At 36.1% G+C, this 25,398-nt stretch overlaps 1 protein-coding gene across 1 annotated transcript in view; it reads right to left on the reverse strand.

The window, feature by feature from the left end:
* Positions 1-25,398, reverse strand: part of MMP16 (matrix metallopeptidase 16) — a 305,212-nt gene that overhangs the window by 75,478 nt on the left and 204,336 nt on the right. Inside the window, exons 5-6 of the mRNA XM_047842792.1 lie at positions 17,838-17,999; positions 15,413-15,624 (exon numbers count right to left, since the gene is read on the reverse strand). Of these exons, the coding sequence (XP_047698748.1) occupies positions 15,413-15,624; positions 17,838-17,999 (374 nt within the window). The remainder of the gene's footprint in view (positions 1-15,412; positions 15,625-17,837; positions 18,000-25,398) is intronic.

A 25,398-nucleotide genomic window follows, 5' to 3' on the forward strand; every position in this document is an offset into this window, starting at 1 on the left:
TGTATGATTTCTTCAATAGTGGTCAGAATTCTAATCCCAAAATTTATTTATTTTTAATTTTTTTAATGTTTATTTTTGAGAGAGAGAGAGACAGAGACAGAGACAGAGCACGAGTGAGGGAGGGACAGAGAAGGAGACACAGAATCTGAAACAGGCTCGAGGCTCTGAGCGGTCAGCATACAGCCTCACGCGTGGCTCAAACCCATGAACTGCGAGATCATGACCTGAGCCGAAGTCGGACGCTTAACCGACCAAGCCACCCAGGCGCCCCCCTGCTTCGGTTTTTATAACAAACTTTCTTAGCTTCTTACCGCACCATACTCCTTCTTACCTGGAAGTAAGAGAATTTGACATTATTTTATGGACATAGATCAGATATACCTTATGAGAAGCCTTTCCCAGTTTATGTGGCCTTCCAAAGTGTCCCCACCACACTTTGTGCATTAGCCTATTACAGCACATCACGATGCATTATGATGCTCTCGTTAGTGATATCTCCTCTGCTATCGCCTGTCATTCCCAATGTCTAGCTATTCCTTGGTAGTCAGTCAAAACTTCACTGAATTAAAGAGTAAAAAAAAAAAAATAAAAATAAAGAAAAAAAAAGAGTAGAGTAGAGTTAGTTTCTTAAGAGAAAGGAATGTTGTCATAGACTCCTTTGCAACTCTGTAAGGTCAGCCACACAGCTTTTCACGACACTAACAGTGGTGGTAATAATAATAACATCATCAACAACTTTTACAACAATAATAGCAGTTGCTGAAATTACTTGAGCACTTGCTATGTACCAGTCTCTGTGCTCCGTGCCTTACGCAGCTTACAATTTACCAGTGTTTGCTGAACTGACGAGCATTGCTATATGGCAGTCCTCACATTGCATAAATTGACAGTACTTTCTGGATTAATTGCCAAATATGTCACTTTGCATGGCTTTAAAGTATTTCTATAGCAAGCTAAATAAATTTTCACCATTGAGCCTACAAGATGGCAAAACTGTAGATAAACAAAATATTTAGTTATCTTGATTCCCTGGAGGCTTGTGTTACTCAAGATTGATGAATAGTGGGCACAGATCCTCATCTCACTCGATATCTTTTCTAGCCAGGTTGAATTATATTATTGAAAGTTGTCACTGTAATTTTGAACAAGGACATTTTTAGTCACAGTTCAAGGTAAAAGTCCATTGAATGAATACTTTAATAGCTTTTGCCAATCTACATGTTTTGAAAATGATACGGCTTCACTATCACTTAACATATTACAACCTTCACAGTTATCAAGCTTTTTTTATGCCACTATATTTTGAGCTACTAAATATCTAAACAACATTACCACACTACAGATTTTAAAAAGCTGCTCACAATTCCATAATTCTGAGATTTGTCTGACATCATTTTTCTATAATTTCCATGCTTTGTCTACACATATATTTCAAATAATGCAATTCATGATATGTAATATTTCAAATTTTACTATTTTATACTTGTATGCACATTATAATCATGTCTTGTAGTTTCATACATCCTCCATAACTTTTTAAAGATTACCCTATATTTCATTGAGTCGATACACTATTAATTTGCTACACCACTACCACATTACTGGATAATTTGGGTTGCTTACAAAATTTTCTCCTACTGGCAAGAAAGCTGTGATGAATATAATTGCTCATTTTAGATTTACTTCATTATTTCAGGATGAATTACCATGCAGGGGATTACTAATTTGGAAACTATTCACATTTCCCTTTTTATTGTAAGATACGTATACTAATATATACACAGTTTAAACTTGAGGGTTTTTGTCAGCCTTACTCATTTGCTATTGATACTAATTCTGCCTTCTTCAAAATAGTCATGTAAATAAACATACTATAATGCTCTGAAACTTAAAAGTATCATAAGAAGCACATAGAAGAATGAACAAAATAGTCAAGAACCTCCCTCATGGAAGTTAAATGCAGAAAAGATAGAGGGTTAGAAGTAAAAATATTGTTCATTTAATAAATATTTATTGATACTGCCAATGGGATAAGTACTGCTAGTTAAGTTTAATTCTGTGAGTTGTTTTTTTATGTCAAGAAAAATACTTTTCTTTTTTTTTTTTTAATTTTTTTTTAACATTTATTTATTTATTTTTGAGACAGAGAGAGACAGTGCACGAACAGGGGAGGAGCAGAGAGAGAGGGAGATACAGAATCTGAAACAGGCTCCAGGCTCTGAGCTGTCAGCACAGAGCCCAACGCGGGGCTCGAACTCACAGACCGTGAGATCATGACCTGAGCCGAAGTCGGATGCTTAACCGACCAAGCCACCCAGGCTCCCCAAGAAAAATACTTTTCAATTATATAGTCAAAGTGCTTATTAGGAAAGCTATACGTCAATGTTTTACTATGGTTCAAGACATCCTTCTTAGCACTGTTAATAGTCCCCATCCCCATCCCACATTGATTTTCAAGGAATTTTTCAGGTAGACGGTCACATAATTTGCAAATAATGATAGCTTTGGCCTCTACTTTATTTTATCTATTTCTATAGGTGTTATATATATTTCCACATGCAAAAGACAAAATAAACAAGTGCTTCTAAGAGATCCTGAAGAGCTGGCTGAATGTTTAAATAACTTCACATAATCCAGAAAACACAATGATAATCACAACATTATTAAGTGAAAGTTTAAAAAGGGAATGGAAAAAATAAAGTCTCACTTTTGCTGTACAGAAATATAAGAGGTCAGAAGTGGAACAGTCACAAATGCCAAATATGGAAGAAAAAACTGGAGAAGTGCTATTTTCAAAACTTCTAACACAAAGGAAAACCTACCTTTTTATGTATAATCTAAATCTTTTTTTAATTTTATTTAAAAAAATATTTATTTGAGAGAGAGAGGTGAAAGAGAATCCCAAGTGAACTCTGCACTGAAGTGTGGATGGATCCCAAGACCATGAGATCATGATCTGATACAAAATCAAGAGTTGGATGCTTAACCGAATGAACCTCCCAGGCACCCCTACACAGTATAAATCTTGAACTAAACTTTGCTTATTAAAATACATAAATGAATAAACAAACTTTGCTTATTAATCTTGCATCTGAACAATTACTTGTGAATGTGAGCACTTTCTTTGCAAAAATCTCAATATAGAGCTATAGATTATGACAAACATGGAATAAAAAATATTTTTGGCACTGAAAAGACTTATTCATGATTGTAGAACCGGAAGATTAATAATGCTTGAAGTGAGTTTTTCAAATTAGCTCACAATATCCTTTCAGAAATCATTTTAACATGAGTATATGGAATTTTTCTATTCGTATTCTAAATTTATATCAAAATGATACAACATGATATAATATATATATAGATATATATAATATTATGATCATATCATATCATTATATCATATCATATATAATGATTTTACATGACAAAACAATATTTTAATTTCCATTAAACACATTGCAAACAGATATTTTATTCCTTTTTTTTAAAACTTCTTTCCATTAAAATATAGTTGACACACAATGTTATATTAGTTTCAGGTGTGCAACATAGTGATTTTTATTTTCTTATTTAAACTCCAGTTAACACATAGTGTAATATTAGTTTCACGTGTACAATTTAGTGATTCAACACTTCCATACAGCACCTGGTGCTCATCACAACAAGTGCTCTCCTTAATCCCCATCACCTATTTCACCTCCGTCTCCCCTCTGGTAACCATCAATTTGTTCTCTATAGTTAAAAGTCTGTTTCTGAGAACTCCCTTCAGACGTAACTTGAATCGATCTTCTGCACGATATATCATAGTGAAACTGGCAAAATACAAGGATAAAGAGAAAATTCTGAAAGCAGCAAGGGGTAAACGTGCCACCACATATAAAGGGAGACCTATAAGACTCGTGACTGATCTCTCTTTTGAAACTTGGCAGGCCAGAAAGAATTGGCACGAGATTTTCAGGGTGCTAGACAGAAAAAATACGCAGCCAAGAATCCTTTATCCAGCAAGTCTGTCATTTAGAATAGAAGGAGAGATAAAGGTCTTCCCAAACAAACAAAAACTGAAGGAATTTGTCACCACTAAACCAGCCCTACAAGAGATCCTAAGGGGGACCCTGTGAGACAAAGTCCCAGAGACATCACTACAAGCATAAAACATACAGACATCACAATGACTCTAAACCCGTATCTTTCTATAATAACACTGAATGTAAATGGACTAAATGCGCCAACCAAAAGACATAGGGTATCAGAATGGATAAAAAAACAAGACCCATCTATTTGCTGTCTACAAGAGACTCATTTTAGACCTGAGGACACCTTTAGATTGAGAGTGAGGGGATGGAGAACTATTTATCATGCGACTGGAAGCCAGAAGAAAGCTGGAGTAGCCATACTTATATCAGACAAACTAGACTTTAAATTAAAGGCTGTAACAAGAGATGAAGAAGGACATTATATAATAGTTACAGGGTCTATCCATCAGGAAGAGCTAACAATTATAAATGTCTATGCGCCGAATACCAGAGCCCCCAAATATATAAAACAACTACTCGTAAACATAAGCAACCTTATTGATAAGAATGTGGTAATTGCAGGGGACTTTAATACACCACTTACAGAAATGGATAGATCATCTAGACACACGGTCAATAAAGAAACAAGGGCCCTGAATGAGACATTGGATCAGATGGACTTGACAGATATATTTAGAACTCTGCATCCCAAAGCAACAGAATATACTTTCTTCTCGAGTGCACATGGAACATTCTCCAAGATAGATCATATACTGGGTCACAAAACAGCCCTTCATAAGTTTACAAGAATTGAAGTTATACTATGCTTACTTTCAGACCACAATGCTATGAAGCTTGAAATCAACCACAGAAAAAAGTCTGGAAAACCTCCAAAAGCATGGAGGTTAAAGAACACCCTACTAACGAATGAGTGGCTCAACCAGGCAATTAGAGAAGAAATTAAAAAATATATGGAAACAAACGAAAATGAAAATACAACAATCCAAACGCTCTGGGACGCAGCAAAGGCAGTCCTGAGAGGAAAATACATTGCAATCCAGGCCTATCTCAAGAAACAAGAAAAATCCCAAATACAAAATCTAACAGCACACCTAAAGGAACTAGAAGCAGAACAGCAAAGGCAGCCTAAGCCCAGCAGAAGAAGAGAAATAATAAAGATCAGAGCAGAAATAAACAATATAGAATCTAAAAAAACTGTAGAGCAGATCAACGAAACCAAGAGTTGGTTTTTTGAAAAAATAAACAAAATTGACAAACCTCTAGCCAGGCTTCTCAAAAAGAAAAGGGAGATGACCCAAATAGATAAAATCATGAATGAAAATGGAATTTTTACAACCAATCGCTCAGAGATACAAACAATCATCAGGGAATACTATGAAAACTTATATGCCAACAAATTGGACAACCTGGAAGAAATGGACAAATTCCTGAACACCCACACGCTTCCAAAACTCAATCAGGAGGAAATAGAAAGCTTGAACAGACCCATAACCAGCGAAGAAATTGAATCGGTTATCAAAAATCTCCCAACAAATAAGAGTCCAGGACCAGATGGCTTCCCAGGGGAGTTCTACCAGACGTTTAAAGCAGAGATAATACCTATTCTTCTCAAGCTATTCCAAGAAATAGAAAGGGAAGGAAAACTTCCAGACTCATTCTATGAAGCCAGTATTACTTTGATTCCTAAACCAGACAGAGACCCAGTAAAAAAAGAGAACTACAGGCCAATATCCCTGATGAATATGGATGCAAAAATTCTCAATAAGATACTAGCAAATCGAATTCAACGGCATGTAAAAAGAATTATTCACCATGATCAAGTGGGATTCATTCCTGGGATGCAGGGCTGGTTCAACATTCGCAAATCAATCAACGTGATACATCTCATTAACAAAAAAAAGGAGAAGAACCATATGATCCTGTCAATCGATGCAGAAAAGGCCTTCGACAAAATCCAGCACCCTTTCTTAATAAAAACCCTTGAGAAAGTCGGGATAGAAGGAACATACTTAAAGATCATAAAAGCCATTTATGAAAAGCCCACAGCTAACATCATCCTCAACGGGGAAAAACTGAGAGCTTTTTCCCTGAGATCAGGAACACGACAAGGATGCCCACTCTCACCGCTGCTGTTTACCATAGTGCTGGAAGTTCTAGCATCAGCAATCAGACAACAAAAGGAAATCAAAGGCATCAAAATTGGCAAAGATGAAGTCAAGCTTTCGCTTTTTGCAGATGACATGATATTATACATGGAAAATCCGACAGACTCCACCAAAAGTCTGCTAGAACTGATACAGGAATTCAGCAAAGTTGCAGGATACAAAATCAATGTACAGAAATCAGTGGCATTCTTATACACTAACAACGAAGCAACAGAAAGACAAATAAAGAAACTGATCCCATTCACAATTGCACCAAGAAACATAAAATACCTAGGAATAAATCTAACCAAAGATGTAAAGGATCTGTATGCTGAAAACTATAGAAAGCTTATGAAGGAAATTGAAGAAGATTTAAAGAAATGGAAAGACATTCCCTGCTCATGGATTGGAAAAATAAATATTGTCAAAATGTCAATACTACCCAAAGGTATCTACACATTCAATGCAATCCCAATCAAAATTGCACCAGCATTCTTCTCGAAACTAGAACAAGCAATCCTAAAATTCATATGGAACCACAAAAGGCCCCGAATAGCCAAAGGAATTTTGAAGAAGAAGACCAAAGCAGGAGGCATCACAATCCCAGACTTTAGCCTCTACTACAAAGCTGTCATCATCAAGACAGCATGGTATTGGCACCAAAACAGACACATAGACCAATGGAATAGAATAGAAACCCCAGAACTAGACCCACAAACGTATGGCCAACTCATCTTTGACAAAGCAGGAAAGAACATCCAATGGAAAAAAGACAGTCTCTTTAACAAATGGTGCTAGGAGAACTGGACAGCGACATGCAGAAGGTTGAAACTAGACCACTTTCTCACACCATTCACAAAAATAAACTCAAAATGGATAAAGGACCTAAATGTGAGACAGGAAACCATCAAAACCTTAGAGGAGAAAGCAGGAAAAGACCTCTCTGACCTCAGCCGTAGCAATCTCTTACTCGACACATCCCCAAAGGCAAGGGAATTAAAAGCAAAAGTGAATTACTGGGACCTTATGAAGATAAAAAGCTTCTGCACAGCAAAGGAAACAACCAACAAAACTAAAAGGCAACCAACGGAATGGGAAAAGATATTCGCAAATGACATATCGGACAAAGGGCTAGTATCCAAAATCTATAAAGAGCTCACCAAACTCCACACCCAAAAAACAAATAACCCAGTGAAGAAATGGGCAGAAAACATGAATAGACACTTCTCTAAAGAAGACATCCGGATGGCCAACAGGCACATGAAAAGATGTTCAGCGTCGCTCCTTATCAGGGAAATACAAATCAAAACCACACTCAGGTATCACCTCACGCCAGTCAGAGTGGCCAAAATGAACAAATCAGGAGACTATAGATGCTGGAGAGGATGTGGAGAAACGGGAACCCTCTTGCACTGTTGGTGGGAATGCAAATTGGTGCAGCCGCTCTGGAAAGCAGTGTGGAGGTTCCAGAAAATTAAAAATAGACCTACCCTATGACCCAGCAATAGCACTGCTAGGAATTTATCCAAGGGATACAGGAGTACTGATGCATAGGGCCACTTGTACCCCAATGTTCATAGCAGCACTCTCAACAATAGCCAAATTATGGAAAGAGCCTAAATGTCCATCAACTGATGAATGGATAAAGAAATTGTGGTTTATATACACAATGGAATATTACGTGGCAATGAGAAAGAATGAAATATGGCCTTTTGTAGCAACGTGGATGGAACTGGAGAGTGTGATGCTAAGTGAAATAAGCCATACAGAGAAAGACAGATACCATATGGTTTCACTCTTATGTGGATCCTGAGAAACTTAACAGGAACCCATGGGGGAGGGGAAGGAAAAAAAAAAAAGAGGTTAGAATGGGAGAGAGCCAAAGCATAAGAGACTGTTAAAAACTGAGAACAAACTGAGGGTTGATGGGGGGTGGGAGGGAGGAGAGGGCGGGTGATGGGTATTGAGGAGGGCACCTTTTGGGATGAGCACTGGGTGTTGTATGGAAACCAATTTGTCAATAAATTTCATAAAAAAAAAAAGTCTGTTTCTTAGTTTGCCTCTCTCTTTTTTCCCCCTTTGCTTGTTTGTTTTGTTTCTTAAACTCCACATATTAGTGAAATCATATGGCATTTGTGTTTCTCTGGCTGACTTATTTCAGTTAGCATAATACTCTCTGGCTCCTACCATGTCATTGCACATGGCAAGATTTCATTCTTTTAATGGCTGAGTAATAGTCTATTGCATACATCTTCTTTATCCATTCATCAGTCCAGGGACCCTTGGGCTGTTTCCATAGTTTGGCTATTGTAGATAATGCTTCTATAAAGAGTGGGGTGCATGTATCCCTTTGAATTAGTACCTTTGTATCCTTTGGGTAAATACCTAGTAGTGCAGTTGCTGGATTGTAGATCAGCTCTACTTTTAACTTTTTGAGGAACCTCCATACTGTTTTTCACAGAGGCTGCACCCGTTTGCTTTTATGCTGTACTCACCACAAGTGTAGCTACCATCTGTCACCATGCAGCACTATTACAATACCACTGACTATATTCTCTATGTTGTACTTTCATCCTTGTGACTCATTCATTCTGTAATTGGACACCCATACCTCCCTCCCCTTTTCACTCATTTTGCCCATCCCCTACCCTACTGCTCTCCCCTTTGTCAAACAGCAGTTTGTTCTCTGTATTTATGGGTCTGTTTGTAAGCATGTATTGTTATATTTTATATTATTAATAAAAATATTTTTACTGTATCCAAAACAAGTATCCAAATGTATGCTTAAAATGTTTAAAGTCACCCCAAAATAAAGTGACTAGAGAGAATATTAGAAACTCAGATGACTGTGAATCCACTCTGCTGAGTACTTAGACACTTGTCCCAGTGGCTTAAGCAGACAGGATATGTCAGTAAAGAATTGAAATATTTCAAGGAGTAAATCTTAAGCCATAATAAAATACAAATATTTTGAAAATCAATTAATATTTACATCAAAATTCAGTATTACACATAATTCCAGTTGCTTCCTAAAATGTTGACTTATCTAAAATATTTGAACAACTATGATTTCGTTCTATAAGAATTTAATTAATGCTCTGTTTGCAGTATCTTGGCGATTGTTCCCATTGGTCTAAAGTGAATCTAGTCCTGATTACAACATAGTATTAATATCAGGTAATACTTCCTGGCAGTACAGGATTAAGCTGTGACTCAGAGTAATTTTATATTACCCTTGTTGTGTAATTTCTCTAAGTATTTTGTTCATAAAACATTTTTTGGATTCTTTGACCATAGAGTATTTTTAATTATTTCATGGAGTAAAGTGATATGAACAACAACAATCACAAACCATTCCATTCCTTTCCCTTATAACATACAAATTAGAGCTATTTTCTGAGATTTTTTACTCAGCTAAAAGTTATTTTTAAAGTACCTTCAAACAGCATAGGAATTTGAGTTAATGAGTCGAATGAACAACTCAAAATGCCAAGACTTTCTTGCTATATAAAACCTACCATTTCCTGAGTTTACTATATACCTATGATGGAATTTATTAGCTATTGTACAGATGAGGAAAGTAAGGTCAGAAATATTTTTTAAAAAATTTACTGTCTGCTATGTTCATGGCACTGTGAGATCCACAGGTAAATAGAGGAGTAGTTACAGTCTTTGTCTAGAGCCTATGTGAAATGGCATCTGACACCAAGTCTATTGTTAATGTCTAAAAGTTTAAGTTTTATCCTACGCTGATATAAACAAGGACATACAAGTATGCAACCAAAATGAGTGACATCATTAGGTTGAGAGCTGGGAGAGAATTCTTCCAATTGCAAATGGCCAATCTATTCTTTGGAGTCATAAAAATGGCACAGTATTTATGTAACCCACAATAAGCTCTTGTGAATTTCTACAAATATTGTTTCCTTTCATAAACCTAGCTCCATGCAGACCCATGTAATAGCAGACAATATGGACAGGAATAGAGATCAGAGACAGACTTCTGCTGCTGTACAAATGGCCACAGAAATCTGGAAGATACGGGAATATTTGGTATTTGACAGAGAAAAACCTGCGAAGCCAGGTGTGTCCGGCAAGTTCAAAAAACAGCAGGGAGACAAGTGTGGGTGGCATTGAGAGAGTAAAAGTGACCAGAATAAGAAAGAGGAGGTGAGATCAGAAAGGCAGAGCAAAATGCAGTGATCACGCAGTCTTGTGGGCAACTGAAAGAACCTTGGCCTTTGCCCCAACTTTACTGAGGTACTATTGACAAATAAAAATAGCATATAGTTAAGGTATACAACTTGATGATCTGTTATAAGTATATATTGGGAAACGGTTACCACAATCAAAATAATAAACATATCCATCATCTCACATAGTAGCCTTAAGACTTGCTCTTCTGTACTAATAGGGAAGACATTTCACTATACTTCTGTGAATGCTGCTCCATGACAGCTTTGCCTTTTAACCCTATCCTTTCTAGCTCTACTATAAAGCACTGGCCTATGTTTGTCCCCCTCAATATAAAGAACTGGTCAATTGCCAAATGAAACCTTCTGTGTGTGTGTGTGCGTGCGTGTGTGTGTGTGTGTGTGTGTGTGTGTGTGCATGCATGTGTTGTATGCTAAAAGAATTCCAGGTATGGATACAGTTTTTCTTCCTGTCTTCCAACTTCAGGAAGAATAGTTTCTAGTGCTTTCTTTCTTATATAACAAAGTATTGTGGGCTGAAACATATCCTATACATGTCTGGCTAATTCTGTTTTCTTTCACACCACAAAATAACTAAATATTCCATGTTTTTATTTTGTAGTCCAAAAGAAATCTGAAGACTCATTTGAACAATCAGATTTTCCTATTGTTGACTCAGTCACAACAGCAGCATCATATGATACACACAGCTTATGCTCTTCAGGGAACACTCTTAAAAATCACCTCTCTAGAGTAAGGACAAAGCTTCTTTTGTATTGCTATTTTGTTTCTCTGCTCCTTGGCATTTTGTTTTGATTTTCATTTCTTGCTTTAGGTGGTTTGCATTCCCCAAAGATTATAAAGCTGCATGGAAGGCTTAACTTTCTCAGGCAGATATCTCTAACTATATCTCTCTGTATCTCTGTAGATATAGAGATAGACAGACATCGATATATATTCAGAATTTTAGCTATAGGACAGGATGGAATTTTATATATATATATATATATATATATATATATATAATTATACTTATATATAAATAATAAATAACCTTTATTTCCTCTTTACCAATATACAAAAATATATATTTTATATATGTATATTTATAAAATTAAAATACATGTTGTATATTATATATATATAATGTTTATTATATTTCCATATAGAAACATATCCAGGTGAACTCACTTAAAATAAATGAGTGCTTAGAAAGCTCAGTGTAAATCAAATCTCTGAAGAGAAAGTTTGCTTCGCAAAAGAATTATGCTAAAACTACCATTCTAACGAAAAGTTCCTTTCTAATAAGAAAACAAAATTATCTGATGATATTAACCTTTTCCTTTTATCTAGATTTTCTTACTTTTTATTTAAAAAGACATATACACAGAACCTAAGTCATGGAAACTGTTGGACAAGTGATAATAAACTACCAGGATGAAATACTTTCAGTAATGTCATATTGGTTGACTACTATTGTATAAACACGATAGTAGCTATATTTTCATTAAATAATTATTATATCAGGATCCTTATTCATTAGCTTGAGCACTATGAAGCCCGTATGAACCAATCTCTGCTTTGAAGAAGTTTGTAGTCTAGTTAAGGGATGCATTACAACGAGAAATAGAGAAGATGGAAATTAAAAGCATACTAGTCGAATGTAGAGGATAAATATACGAATCGCTAGAAGGATGTCTGCAGTTGAAGAATAGTCAGAGCGGCTGGGACATGTAGAAGACACTGAGGAGGGAAGTTTTAGATAAGCAGAGGCTTGCAAAGAAGCCTGGGACATTGAAACTGAAGGGAAATGATTGTTGGGTAAAGAAGGGTTGAGGAGATAAAGGTTTCCAATTTGTATAGAGAACCTGTAGTGAAGAAAAGTAGAGAATCAAGTTACGTTAGTAAAAGTGAGATCAAAGAGTGGGTGATCCTAAAGTACATTCGAAGGAGCAGACTATGAAAATTAATGATGAGTACATTAAAAGAAAATTTAAAAGGCAGGCATGCACAAGAGAGCTGGCAGAGAGTAATTTCAGGCAGGTAGAACAGATATGGGGGAAAATGACATTAATCTGGCGTAAAGTTAGTCTAGCCTATTTAGGTATAGAGGGATAACTTAGGGGGCCAGCAGTTATTAATAAAGGAAAACAGAATTTATGGATGCTTTCCTACATCCTTCAGTGACCCATGGGGAACTTCTGTGTGAAGAAAGCTAAAATATAAGCTCCAAGAAGCCAGGGTCTAGCTGTTTTTTCTTTCTCCTTTTCTTTTTTTCTTTTTTCTTTTCTTTTCTTTTCTTTTCTTTTCTTTTCTTTTCTTTTCTTTTCTTTTTTCTTTTCTTTTCTTTTCTCTTTTCCTTTTTTCTTTTTTTAACTACCACATTTCCAGTGCCTAAAACAGCATCTCACATTAAGAGCTCAGCAAAGATTTCTTGCATATTTAATATTTTAAAATATAGTTTAAAGTCTGCCACCTTTGTTTTGAAGCTTTTCCTTTACTCTCAGGTAAGGGAAAGTTTAACACAGATTTCAGAATCAAGTAGACCTGAGCTCAACTACTGACTACTACTTACTGACCTTGTAAGTCAGACTAACTACTTTTCTGATTCTCAGTATTCCCCTATGTAAAACTGAGAATCCTATCCATCTTGCAGTGCTATTATAAGGCTTAGAGATTAAGTGCCTAGCGTACATTCAGGCACATATTAGTTACCCAATCCACGGCAGCTATTAATTAAGGAGCAGGTATCATTCAATCATGCTTTCTTTGCTTCGATCAAATTGTGTTTATTTCTGATTTATATTATTTGTCACTTTTCACTAGAGTTAAATATGTCTATCTTCTCTCTCTCAATGCGCCAACTTTTTAGTAAACCAAATATCAATTTCTTTAATGTGCCTAAGAAATTTCTCTCTCAAAATTCAGCAGAAGCTTTTTCTCGGTCAAGTTTTCTTGATCGATTCAACCAGACTTCAGTATTTTCTCTTCATATCAATGTCATACCTTTTACTCCCGTATTTTAAAAGTTCTTGAATTCATGTTTGTCTTCACTCCTGGAATATAAGCTCCATAAAGACAGAGGTGCTACCTTCTATTCATACATCCCTGGTGCCTACTAAACTATGCTGGGCATACTAACTGATTATATGAAAAAGATAATTATGAAAATTATCAAGTGATGTGACACATAATCCACTCAGTGGAGATTAAAAAGAATACAATGCCTATCAGAAGATATCCTCAACAGTAATTATTCTTAGAAAGAGGGCAGGGACCAGTGGAAAAAAGAAATTAAATTCAGACAGAGTTTAGGAACTCTGTCCTGTGGAGAGTTTTGATTAAGGAATCCAAGGTACCATGAAAGTTTAGAGTATCAGGCCTTACTCATGTTTTTCATACACCTGATTTGATATTAATCACAGTGGCTACTGCATTCTACTTGAGAATTGGTCTATTTGCTTTTTATTGACTCCTGATTCCAGGAACCAGTGATCACAAGACCTTATTTTGTCAATCAAGAATACTTCCAGTGTGCAGAGCAGCAAGGCTGGTGAAAATGATCATTACATATGAAGAAACCACTCTTTTCTCAGACCGACGATCTGATTAGACAGGAAGGATGTAAAGAACGCACTCAGAGTCAATTTCACATTATATTCTCAAATATTACATTGATATCAAGGCATAAAGCTGGGATGTTGAAATTTGGCCAAAACAGAGAGAAGAAAAAATCCTTCAGATATCATTTCGTGTCTCATAGAATAAACAAATGACTGCATTTTGTTTTCATTTCAAGTAGTTGCTGTGAGCTTAGCCACAATGAGTAGCTGTATATAAAGAGAAAGAGCTTTCATTTTTTTTCTCCTTGAATCTAAATTTATTAATCTACTTCAATTGAATCGGAGATATCTAATTAAGTATTGCAGAGCATTTATAGAACTCAAAAATCTATTCATGTGTTTGAACAAAAGCATTGATTTTTCCTGGTAAATACGATGCTCTTATGCATATCAAATCCAAATCTTATTTTCCAATAAAGGAGACAGAGTACTTTGTCTATTAAAAATTATATGAAATCTATATTTTTAAAGTGTAGCCTCTGGTAGATAGGAAACTGTATAAGTAGGATGATATTTCATTATTTATCGATTCACATCTACTAAAAAAGAGAGCATATTATTTTACTTTTAAATGGATGGTATTGGTAAAATGTGGTTACTTTAATATTCTAATGCCAACATAAGACATACTTTTCATTAATTTTTCACATTAGTTTGCAAATATTGAGGGAGAAATTATTTTCCAGTATTCTACTATACTTTTCAACATTATGTTGAACTTGCTTTGTAAGTTCATTATGTAACTTACTTTGATACACTGTTTATCAGTGTTGTCTGAGAACCCAATGGCATTCAAAGGCATACTTACCAAAATGTAAAATCAGTTTTATCTGTAACCTTTTTAAAAATATAAATTAGGTAGATATAAATGCCTGACTATCGAAAACAATAACATGTGCATGTAAAATAAAAAGGATGGTCTCACAGAGGAGATTTTACTAAAATTTCTATCAGTAGATCCAAAACAAAATGATCACCAGCACTCTTAAAAAACAATGCTTTAATTGTCAAGTGAAATCACAGGGATCTCATAAAGATGTGCAAATCAAAGAGAGAATAGCTTTCGTGTGCCTGGAAGTGGCTAAGCTCCCAAGCCAATCATCCCGATTAGCTCCTATTCATGATTTCAATTATGCTTTTTTATCTGTTCATAACATGCAGCATTTTCTCACCCTTACATTTCTAGGCATTTTAGCTTCTGCTGACATAAATGCCTTCCCCAAATAGAATGTTACAGCAATCTTCTGCTAGACATTTAAGCCCATTTGTGCGTTTATTTTCTAAGATGCTTTTTTGAAACTTCTAACTGTGAGAGGTCTGGGAAGGTAGTGTTAGAATGAATGAGAACTTGTTTTCTAAAGCGACACCGTAGACACTTGATCCACCATTAAAAAAAAAAAATCACAGCCTCCTACCTTGAAAACAAACATCTCACGGCGAAGAATAGCTAGAGTGTTAAAGTTCCCATCGCAGATGTTGGGTTTGGCTCCGGGATAGGAAGGTCTGCCAGTGGGAGGCCTGGGAGGTTTGGGCCTGTCATTCTTCCTCGGGTCAGCCGGAGGAATGGACCGGTGTGGGGGCACTGTCGGTAGAGGTCTTGTCGGTGGAGGAATCTTGTCAGGTGGACCTTTGAAAATATGAGGAAAGCGCTTGGTTCACTTAAAACTGGAATAGTGCTGGATGATATGCACAGAGTACAATCACTCAGGATGGGAGGGCACGGACTAAGTGAGCTAAGACGTCTTTAAGACTGCATGTTTTCTGGGGGCGCCTGGGTGGTGCAGTCGGTTAAGCGTCCGACTTCAGCCAGGTCACGATGTCCGACTTCAGCCAGGTCACGATCTCGCACTCCGTGAGTTCGAGCCCCGCGTCGGGCTCTGGGCTGATGCCTCGGAGCCTGGAGCCTGTTTCCGATTCTGTGTCTCCCTCTCTCTCTCTGCCCCTCCCCCGTTCATGCTCTGTCTCTCTCTGTCCCAAAAATAAATAAACGTTGAAAAAAAAATTAAAAAAAAAAAAAAGACTGCATGTTTTCTGAAAAAACAAACCGTCTTACCCAACAAACCATTGCCAAGTCTATCAGAAAGTCCTTATCATGCTAAATTCTGAATCCAAGTAACTAAACTTTCTTTGTTAATTTTTAATGACATTTTTTATAGCTTCACCACAGTCCTTATTGGAAAAGCTGCTTTCAAATCTTTTTTGGAAGTAGGTGGTGTATAAATAATAAATAAATGAAAATGAATACTGGAGCCATGCATGTAAGCTCCACCAAAGTTAATCCTAGATTTTGATAGACAATGATTCAATGCAAATAGTTCTAAAAGATAAACATTAACAAACCGAGGTTTATTCTACTCTATGTCTCCAGCTGTATTTATCACCATTTCCTGACTTTGATTATTTTCTTCTAATGACGTTTTGACAAATTGCTAGATGAGTGTTTCATTTGAATACTGCATCTAAAACACCTATTGATTAAAACACCACTAGTAAAATATTAATGTGAAGAAGTATTTCTAAAAAGAGGTTTCTAAATTAAGCCAAAGTTTACACATATAATTTGTTGCAGATGTAAAGCATCATTCCTCCAGAGATTTATTTTTTTAAAAGAAATACAGAGCTGTTCACACTTAATATTTAGATATGGAAAGAATATTCTTTGCAGACCTTCAGTCTAGACTACTAATTCATGAGGTCATGAGAAAGAGCCTTCTTTCAGCTAACCACTTAGGAGGAATTTCTGATGGCACAACCTAGGTATAGATAGCACATTCAATATATGTGCTATTTAGTTTTGAGTGAGACATTTCCCTTTTCTCAGTATCCCCCTACTAAAGAGTAGCACAAAAGTCGACTATTTTTTTTCAAATCTTATTTTAACCCTGAGAGAATGGTTACCACTGAGATACCGAAATTGAAAAACTAATGAAGGCAAAACAAATTAGTGAACTTAAACTATGCTATTTAAAAATGCAAATGACATCTTCTGAATACTGGATATTAACATACAGATAACATGCATTTGCCTTTGTGTTGTAAAATGAAAGCTTCACTTCACTAATTTAGGAAAGCATATTCTCTATATGTAAATTATAAATGTCAAGTTCTTAATTATGTGTGAAATAAATGTCTTTATAAAGGTCAATGGTTCTGTTGAGGGAGTTAGGATTATAGTAAATATGTATAACAGTCTTTCTCCCTTTGGTCTTAATTTGCACTCACTGACTGAACCCCATAAATAAAAATAATACTAGCATATTAGAAATTTATTTTGAATTACGTGTAAGTAAATTTTGCCATTCATTAACTTTCACTCCCATGTTTGTTAGCTTTCATTCTTAGTAATCACATGCTTTTGGGGTCATTTTATTGTATCCATCACACAAGTATTTTCTGTAACCTCACAAGTGATTTATCTAGGTACGATCTAACGTTAAATATAAACTGAGGGTCAATCTGTCAGTTTTTACCAAAATCTCACTACCTTACAAGAGAGTCTTTATATTTCTCACTGCTTTTATTGGTTATATTCATTTATTACATTTTTATCTGAATATTAAATACTAAAGTTATAAGTTCTTTGCTGTAACTGCAGGTTTCAATTAAACTCAATAAGAAAATTTTATCAGTGTATAGATTTTACCATAATCTGTATACTGAGATATCTGGGACTGTCAGACTTAATTGATAGAAGACTTCTGCCCATAGGCTAGAATTTTTTGTTTTCTTTTTTCCGTATTTATTTTTCTCAATACTTAGAGCATCTATCTCAAAGAAGGAAACAGCAGGAACTCTGGACTTCACTGTCGGGTTAACCAAACAGAAACAGTGGTAACCTACCATAAATCTTCTGGATGCCTTGCAAATCATCATTAGGTAGTTTGAAGTTGTCAGTTTCCATGTACTGGTAAAATGGGGCCATGATGGCAGTGGGGTCATTGGAATGCTCTAATCCCAGAGCATGTCCCAGTTCATGAACTGCTACAAGAAATAAGTCATTTCCTGTGAAAATGAGAAGAAAATACGCTATTGCAACTAATATCCAAGTACAGAACTGAAAAGCACAATTTGGTGTTATCAAAATTTTACCCAAGAAAAATAGGAGGAACCCTTCATTTCAACTATCAGTATGATTTTACCATTGGATTTCTACTGGCAAAATCCGATATGTTATTTTTAAAAAGGTGGGGGGTAGGAGGTGATCATAATATAGTTACAGAAATTTAGAAACTGAATGGAAAGAAAAATAACAGAAGTTGAAGAGCAACAACATCAGAGATTGTTACAACTGCTGTTGAAATATCCTCCCAATTAGAAACCATGTAATATACAACATCTCACTTTTATAATCTTCACATTGAACATAATGTTAACAATAAGTCGGTAAAAAAACATAGGGCAGATACAATCCCTACTTTTATGCAGGTGGGTAAATTAAGGCATAGAGGTGACAAGTCTTGTCAAGAACAGCAAATCTTTGCATTTACAGACCTGTGATTAGAACTGAAAACTATTTTAACTCCTAGATGAAGGCTTTTCTTTTTTACCACTCTAGAATAAAAGAATACAGAAGTGTAAAGTAAAAGTCATAGGCTAGCAGTTATAATAACTAGGATTCTAGACCTAGCTCTATGAATACAAATTCTAATCAACTCTGGAGATTGTTCAGGCAATCTGAACAAAATATATTTATTTAGAGTGCCCGTTTCTCACAGAAAATAATAATAATAATAATAATAATAATAATAATAATAAAAACAAACATCTCTCCCACCTGTGGTAAACTTGTACAGTGATGTCTATTTAGTGCAGACTCTCAGAGAAACCTTGTGCAATCAACCCCCTGCTGATGACTCCTACGTGTTACCCCCTCCTGGATCATCATAATTAAACTCATGAGCAAAAGAGTCAGTCCTACATGCATATTTGTTAATTCTAAAAATTTAGTTAACTATGTGAGCATCAAGCAGTTGGGACTATTATACTTCTAAAGGTTATGCTCCTAAGTGAAAAAAATGATTGAACATAAAATGTAAAGTTTGCATAGATCACTTCCAAATGATTTCAATGAACTTCCTAAGTGTCAGTTTTAGGAAAACTCTCCTCTAAGCATTTTTTATAATGCACTGTGATAATTCCCTTCAGAGAGGTTTTTGTTTTTGTTTTTCTTTCCTTTACACAAAAGTCAAGTACATAACAAATGTTTTTTTTTTTTTTTCTACTCTGGAGTAGTCTGTCATAGAAAAATGGATGAAACTATGGGGCTGATTTATCATATGACATTACCATACTGAAAATGAGCCATTTGAAACACTTCAGGAATCTACCTGACTCTCAAAGAATAACTGATTAAATACTGGTATGACACAAGTCAGAAGGGTTTAAAATGAGATAGAAGTTCACATTTCCAACCTCAAAGAGTTTATCTTCTCCTCTTACAAAATTACTTAAATGTACAAATCAAGACACAAAAAGAAAAATAATATGTATTAGATTTAACTAAAAAATATTAACTAGATTAAAAGTTTACTAACTTTGCTCTGGACTTTACTCACTTTGCATTCTGATCATTTTACCTGCAGTTTTTCATTTAATTCTCACAATTATCCTTTGAGTCAGTCACTATTATTATGTCCATTTTTAAAATGTGAAAACAAGACTTGGAGACACTGAATACAATTTGCAAATCCACATGGCAAGGTGCAGATGAAATTCAAATTTCTCTCAGTCTGATTAGAGGTCATCCTTTGAATTACTACAGTAAATCACACAGCTATAAAAAAGTATTAGCATGCACAACAAATTAGATAATGTAGTCATGCGAAAACAATTTCATTCATTAAACCATCCATTCATTCCAATACCTTTTACTGTATGCCTTCTATGAGTTAGGCACTGATGTAGGCTCTGGTAATACAGTAGTGAACAAAATATACACACAAAAAAAATCCCCACCCTTATACCATTTACATTTAAATGGGCACTGAAAAGAAACAAGATAGAAAAGTAAAATGTACAGAATGTTACGTAGTGATAAATGACAAAGAGAAATAGTAAGGCAGAGAAAAGATGAGGTCAGACAAGAAATGGAACCTAAAACATGTATGGATTTTAAATAATCGTAATGGTTTGGGTTTCTAGTCTGACTGTGGTGGGGATAGTTGTGAGTTTTTGAGTAAAGGAGGGACATAATCTGAATTACAGGATCACTCTGGTGACTGCTCTTGAGAATCAGGTACAGTGGATAAGGGAAGGAGCATGACTCAGTCTCTGAAGTTAGTACAATAACCCAGGCAAAGAGGCTGGTGACCTGGACCGAAGTGGAAGTGATGGAGGTAGAGGGAAGGAGTAAAATTCTTGATATATTTTAAAAGGAGAATCACAGGGTTTCTTAAAGAACAAGATGCGGGGCGCCTGGGTGGCTCAGTCAGTTAAGTGTCCCACTTCGGCTCAGGTAATGATCTTGGGTTCATGAGTTCGAGCCCCGCGTCAGGATCTGTGCTGACAGCTCAGAGCCTGAAGCCTGCTTCAGATTCTGTCTCCCTCTCTCTCTTTACCTCCTCCCTGCTCATACTCTGTCTCTTTCTCAAAAATAAACATTAAAAAAAAAAACCCCCAAAAAACCCAATATGCAAGGTTCGTGAGCAAAGAAACACATTTTCTGGCCCTGCACCTAGAAGAACTTACATTGACATTCACAGAGATGGAGAAAACCACAGGAGGAACTAGTTCTTGGTGTTATCTGTTGGTGAGGCTGAGAGGTGGGTAGCATTACCAGGAGTTTCTTTTTTTTTTTTTTTTCAGTGTGAAGTTAGAGATGCCTTTTAAATATTCAATTGGATATTCAAATCCAGTTGGTCATATGCATATGGATTTCGTAGGTCGTTGTGGGCTAGAAGTATATATTTGGGCTAGGATAAAGTTGGCCCCAGTTAGAAGCATGGGTAGTTCAACTGCAATAACAGAAATGAGGATAGAATACAATAGCACAGATTCTGGTAAATGGGTAGAAATAGTGATGGAAGATTAAGACAGCTTTCTTCTGAATGCTTTAATTTGCTTAGTGAAACAAGAAGATTCATCAACTGAGAGAATAACAGAAAGGAACAAGAGACAAGAATGTAGGAAACATTTGAATAGGTCAGTTGTAAAGGGTGGAGTAGGGAAGTATAGAATAATTGTCAGGCAGTATTCATGACTATGAATTTAAAATGGGATTGGTTTCATTTGTGGTAGGTCTTCCTTCTTCAGGATTATTTGGCTGTGTGTATGCAGGTAGCAAAGTACCAGTATTGATTCCACCAGAATTTTGGTATCTCTAGGTAGATAGGAAAAGCAGAAAGGCAAAGGAACTGTGAATATATGTAAGAGAGTGATTTTTAACTTTGCCATGGTATTTATGTCATGGAAAGAAGGAAGGAATAACATTATGGGATGAGGAAGGGCTGTGACAAGATAAGGTGATAAGATCAATTGAAGATCAACTATTAAATTCTATAGTGGTCAAAGGGTTTTGTGGTCTTTTTTTTTTTTTCCAGTCATGATAGTATAAGCAGTAAGCTAGGAAAATACTCCATGATCGTCACAGTAGAGATTTGAAATTGGATTTATATGAGCAATGTCAGTGTATATCCATGGAAGTGAGCCTCGGAAATAGGATGGAATATGAAACTGGAGAGGAGATTCAATAACTAAGAGCCCAGAAAAATGGAAAAATTGTCTATGTGAATGTTGAGATTACCAAGAATTAAAACAAAGGTGGCGTTGAAGGGAGTAGGACTGTACCAGGAGATAAAATCATTAGAGAACAGGGACAATGACTTGAGACTTAGTACATGATTATTGCAAGGAAAGATAGCGGATGGAACAGTTTGATAAAATCCCAGTCAAAACTTGAAGTTTTTATGGAGTTGGATAGGAGAATAATCTTGAAGTAGCATTAAAAAGAAAAAAGGCAGGGCATATACCATGACCCCAGCCCTTACAGTAGAAGGAATATGAAGGAGAAATCAGAAGGAATGTAAGGGAAAGAGTATAATCAATAGAGAGAGCAGTGTTAGTTACGTAAAGAAATGTAAAGGGAATATCTTCTTTTTTTTCTTTATTTTAGTTTCATGATTTTGTTTAAATTCCAGTTAGTTAACATACAATGTAATAATAGTTTCAGATATAGAATTTAGTGATTCATGACTTACATACATCACCCAATGCTCATCATAACAAGTGCCCTCCTTAGTACCCATCTCCCCCCACTTCCCCTCTAGGAACCCACAGTTTGCACACTATAGGTAAGAGTCTATTTTATGGTTTGCCTCTCTCTCTTTTTTCCCCCATGTTCACCTGTTACATCATCTTTCTTAAAAATTTTATTTAAATCCAAGTTAGTTAACATATAGTGTAATAATGGTATCAGAGGTAGAATTTAGTGATTCATCACTTACATATAACACCCAGTGCTCATCTCAACAAGTGCCTTCCTTAATAACCATCACCCACTTAGCCATGAACCCACCCAACACCCCTCCACAACCCTCAGTTTGTTCTCTGAATTTAAGAGTTTCTTAAGGTTTGCCTCCCTCTCTGTTTTTCCTTCCCTTCCCCTATGTTTATCTTTGTTTCTTAAATTCCACATTAGTGAAATCATATGATATTTATGTTTCTCTGACTGACTTATTTCACTTAGCATAATTCACTCTAACTCCATCCACGCTGTTGCAAATGGCAAGATTTCATTCTTTTTGATTGCCAAGTAATATGCCATTGTATATATATACCACTTCTTTTTTATCCATTCATTAGTTGATGGACATTTGGGCTCTTTCCATAATTTAGCTATTGTCAATAGTGTTGCCATAAACATTGGGGTGCATGTACCCCTTTGAATAAATACTCCTGTATCCTTTGGGTAAATATCTAGTAGTGTAATTGCTGGGTTGTAGGGTAGTTCTATTTTTAATTTTTTGAAGAACCTCCATACTGTTTTCCAGAGTGGCTGCACCAGTTTGCATTCCCACCAGCAGTGCAAAAAGGTTCCCCTTTCTCTGCATCCTTGCCAACATCTGTTGCTGCCTGAGTAGTTAATTTTAGCCATTCTGAAGGTGTGAAGTGTTACCTCATTGTGATTTTGATTTGTATTTCCCTGATGATGAGTAATGTTGGGCATCTTTTCATGTGTCTGTTATCCATCAGGATGTCTTCTTTCAAGAAGTGTCTGTTCATGTCTTTTGTCCATTTCTTCACTAGATTATTTGTTTTTTGGGTGTTGAGTTTCATAAGTTCTTTATAGATTTTGGATACTAACTCTTTATCAGATATGTCATTTGCAAAAATCTTCTCCCATTCCATTGGTTGCCTTTTAGTCTCCTTGATGTTTTCATATGCTGTGCAGTTTTTTATCTTGGTAAGGTCTCAATAGTTCATTTTTGCTTTTGTTTTCTTTGCCTCCAGAGACATGTCTAGTAAGAAGTTGCTATGGCTGAGGTCAAAGAGGTGGTTGTTGTCTAAGATTTTGATGGTTTCCTGTCTTACATTTAGGTCTTTCATCCATTTTGAGTTTATGTTTGCATATGGTGTAAGACAGTGGTCCAGGTTCATTCTTCTGCATGTTGCTGTCCAGTTTTCCCAACACCACTTGCTGAAGACACTGTCTTTTTCCCACTGGATATTCTTTCCTGCTTTATCAAAGATTAGTTGGCCATATACTTGTAGGTCCATTTCTGGGTTCTCCATTCTGTTCCATTGACCTATATGTCTGTTTTATTGTCAGTATCATACTGTCTTGATGATTACAGCTTTGTAATACATCTTGAAATCGGGAATTGTGATGCCTCCAGGTTTGGTTTTCTTTTTTACATGTTTATTCATTTGTTTGTTTATTGAGAGAGTGTGGGGGGAGAGGGAAAGGGAGAGACTTTAATCTTAAGCAGACTCCATGCCCATCGCGGAGCCTGATGCGGAGCTTGACCTCACAATTATGAGATCCTGACATGAAATCAAGAGTCGGATGCCGAACGAACTGAGATACCCAGGTGCCCCTAAAGGAATATTTTCAAAATAAGTTAATTATTAAGGGAATTTAGCTAATGATTGACCTAAAACTTCTCTAAAGTAAACAGATACAGAAGATAGAGAAGGGAAGGAGATGGAGCTAGAGACAGCAATGTAGAAGTCATGGGAATTAGAGTCCCAGGGTTGAGGCGTGTCTTCTGTGCTTCCTATGGTGATAAATGAGTGGAGGTAAGGGTCCTAATCAAATTAGACCTCAGATTCCAACATATCAAGTATAAGAGATTATTACCACTTGAGAATGTTTAAAGGAATTTAAGAACATGACTTAAGAGTAGACAGGGAGTGAAATTAGAGGGGATGCAAGGGAAAAAATGTACAGTGGTTCAAAGGACAATTTCCCATAATTGTCTTTGCTTAAATTTTTGTTGTTTTTTCCCACTGCCTACAACAGATTTTCACATTCCTCATCAAGATAATCAAGACCCTTCATATAGAAGTCCTTGCCTTTCCTTTCCAACATTATTTCCCTGCATTTATTTTCCTGGCATAACTTTCTTTCTAGTCTTAGAAAAATGTGCTTGTCCCATCCGTAAGGTCTCTGCGTTAGCTGTCTTGTTTCCAGAATCCCTCGTGTCCACCCTCACCCCCATGCTAGATCTACATGAGCAGACTTGATGTGACTGCCCAAATGTTACCTTCTCTAGGAAGTCTTTTCCCCAAGGGGTGCTGTTCCTACATGCTCTCTTCTTGAGGTTCCCACAGACCCTTGTGCAGTCCCTATCGTAGCAATTGCACTGCATTGTCATCATCTTTTGGTAAATCCTCCCAATATCTTTTGTATTCTTTAAAAAAAATTTTTTTTGCATTTATTTATTTTGAGAGACAGAGAGAGACAGAGCATGAGCAGGGGAGGGGCAGAGAGAGAGGGAGACACAGAATCCAAAGCAGGCTCCAGGCTCTAAGCTGTCAGCACAGAGACCGATGCGGGGCTCGAACCCCCGCACCATGAGATCATGACATGAGCCGAAGTCGGACGCTGAACCGACTGAGCCACCCAGGCACCCCTCTTTTGTATTCTTTAAAGACCAAAATTGTGCATCATTTATCTTGTGTCTCTAGTTCAAAGACATTGCCTAGCACATAGTAGATGACTAATCTTTAAATCAGTTGGATGAATGGACTAGTTTCTAAGAACTGGAGGACTAATATGAATTTGGGTGGTAAAGAATATAATACTATTTCAGCCTAAATGTGGCTCAGAACTTTTTTCTTTATTTTCCCTAGCTTTATTGAGGTATAACTAAAAAATAAAATTGTAAGATACTTAAAGTATACATCATGGTGATTTGATATAGCTATACATTTTGTAAGGATTCCTCCCCACTGAGTTAAT

The sequence above is a fragment of the Prionailurus viverrinus genome, chromosome F2 (assembly GCF_022837055.1).
Source record: "Prionailurus viverrinus isolate Anna chromosome F2, UM_Priviv_1.0, whole genome shotgun sequence".
NCBI lineage: Eukaryota > Metazoa > Chordata > Mammalia > Carnivora > Felidae > Prionailurus > Prionailurus viverrinus.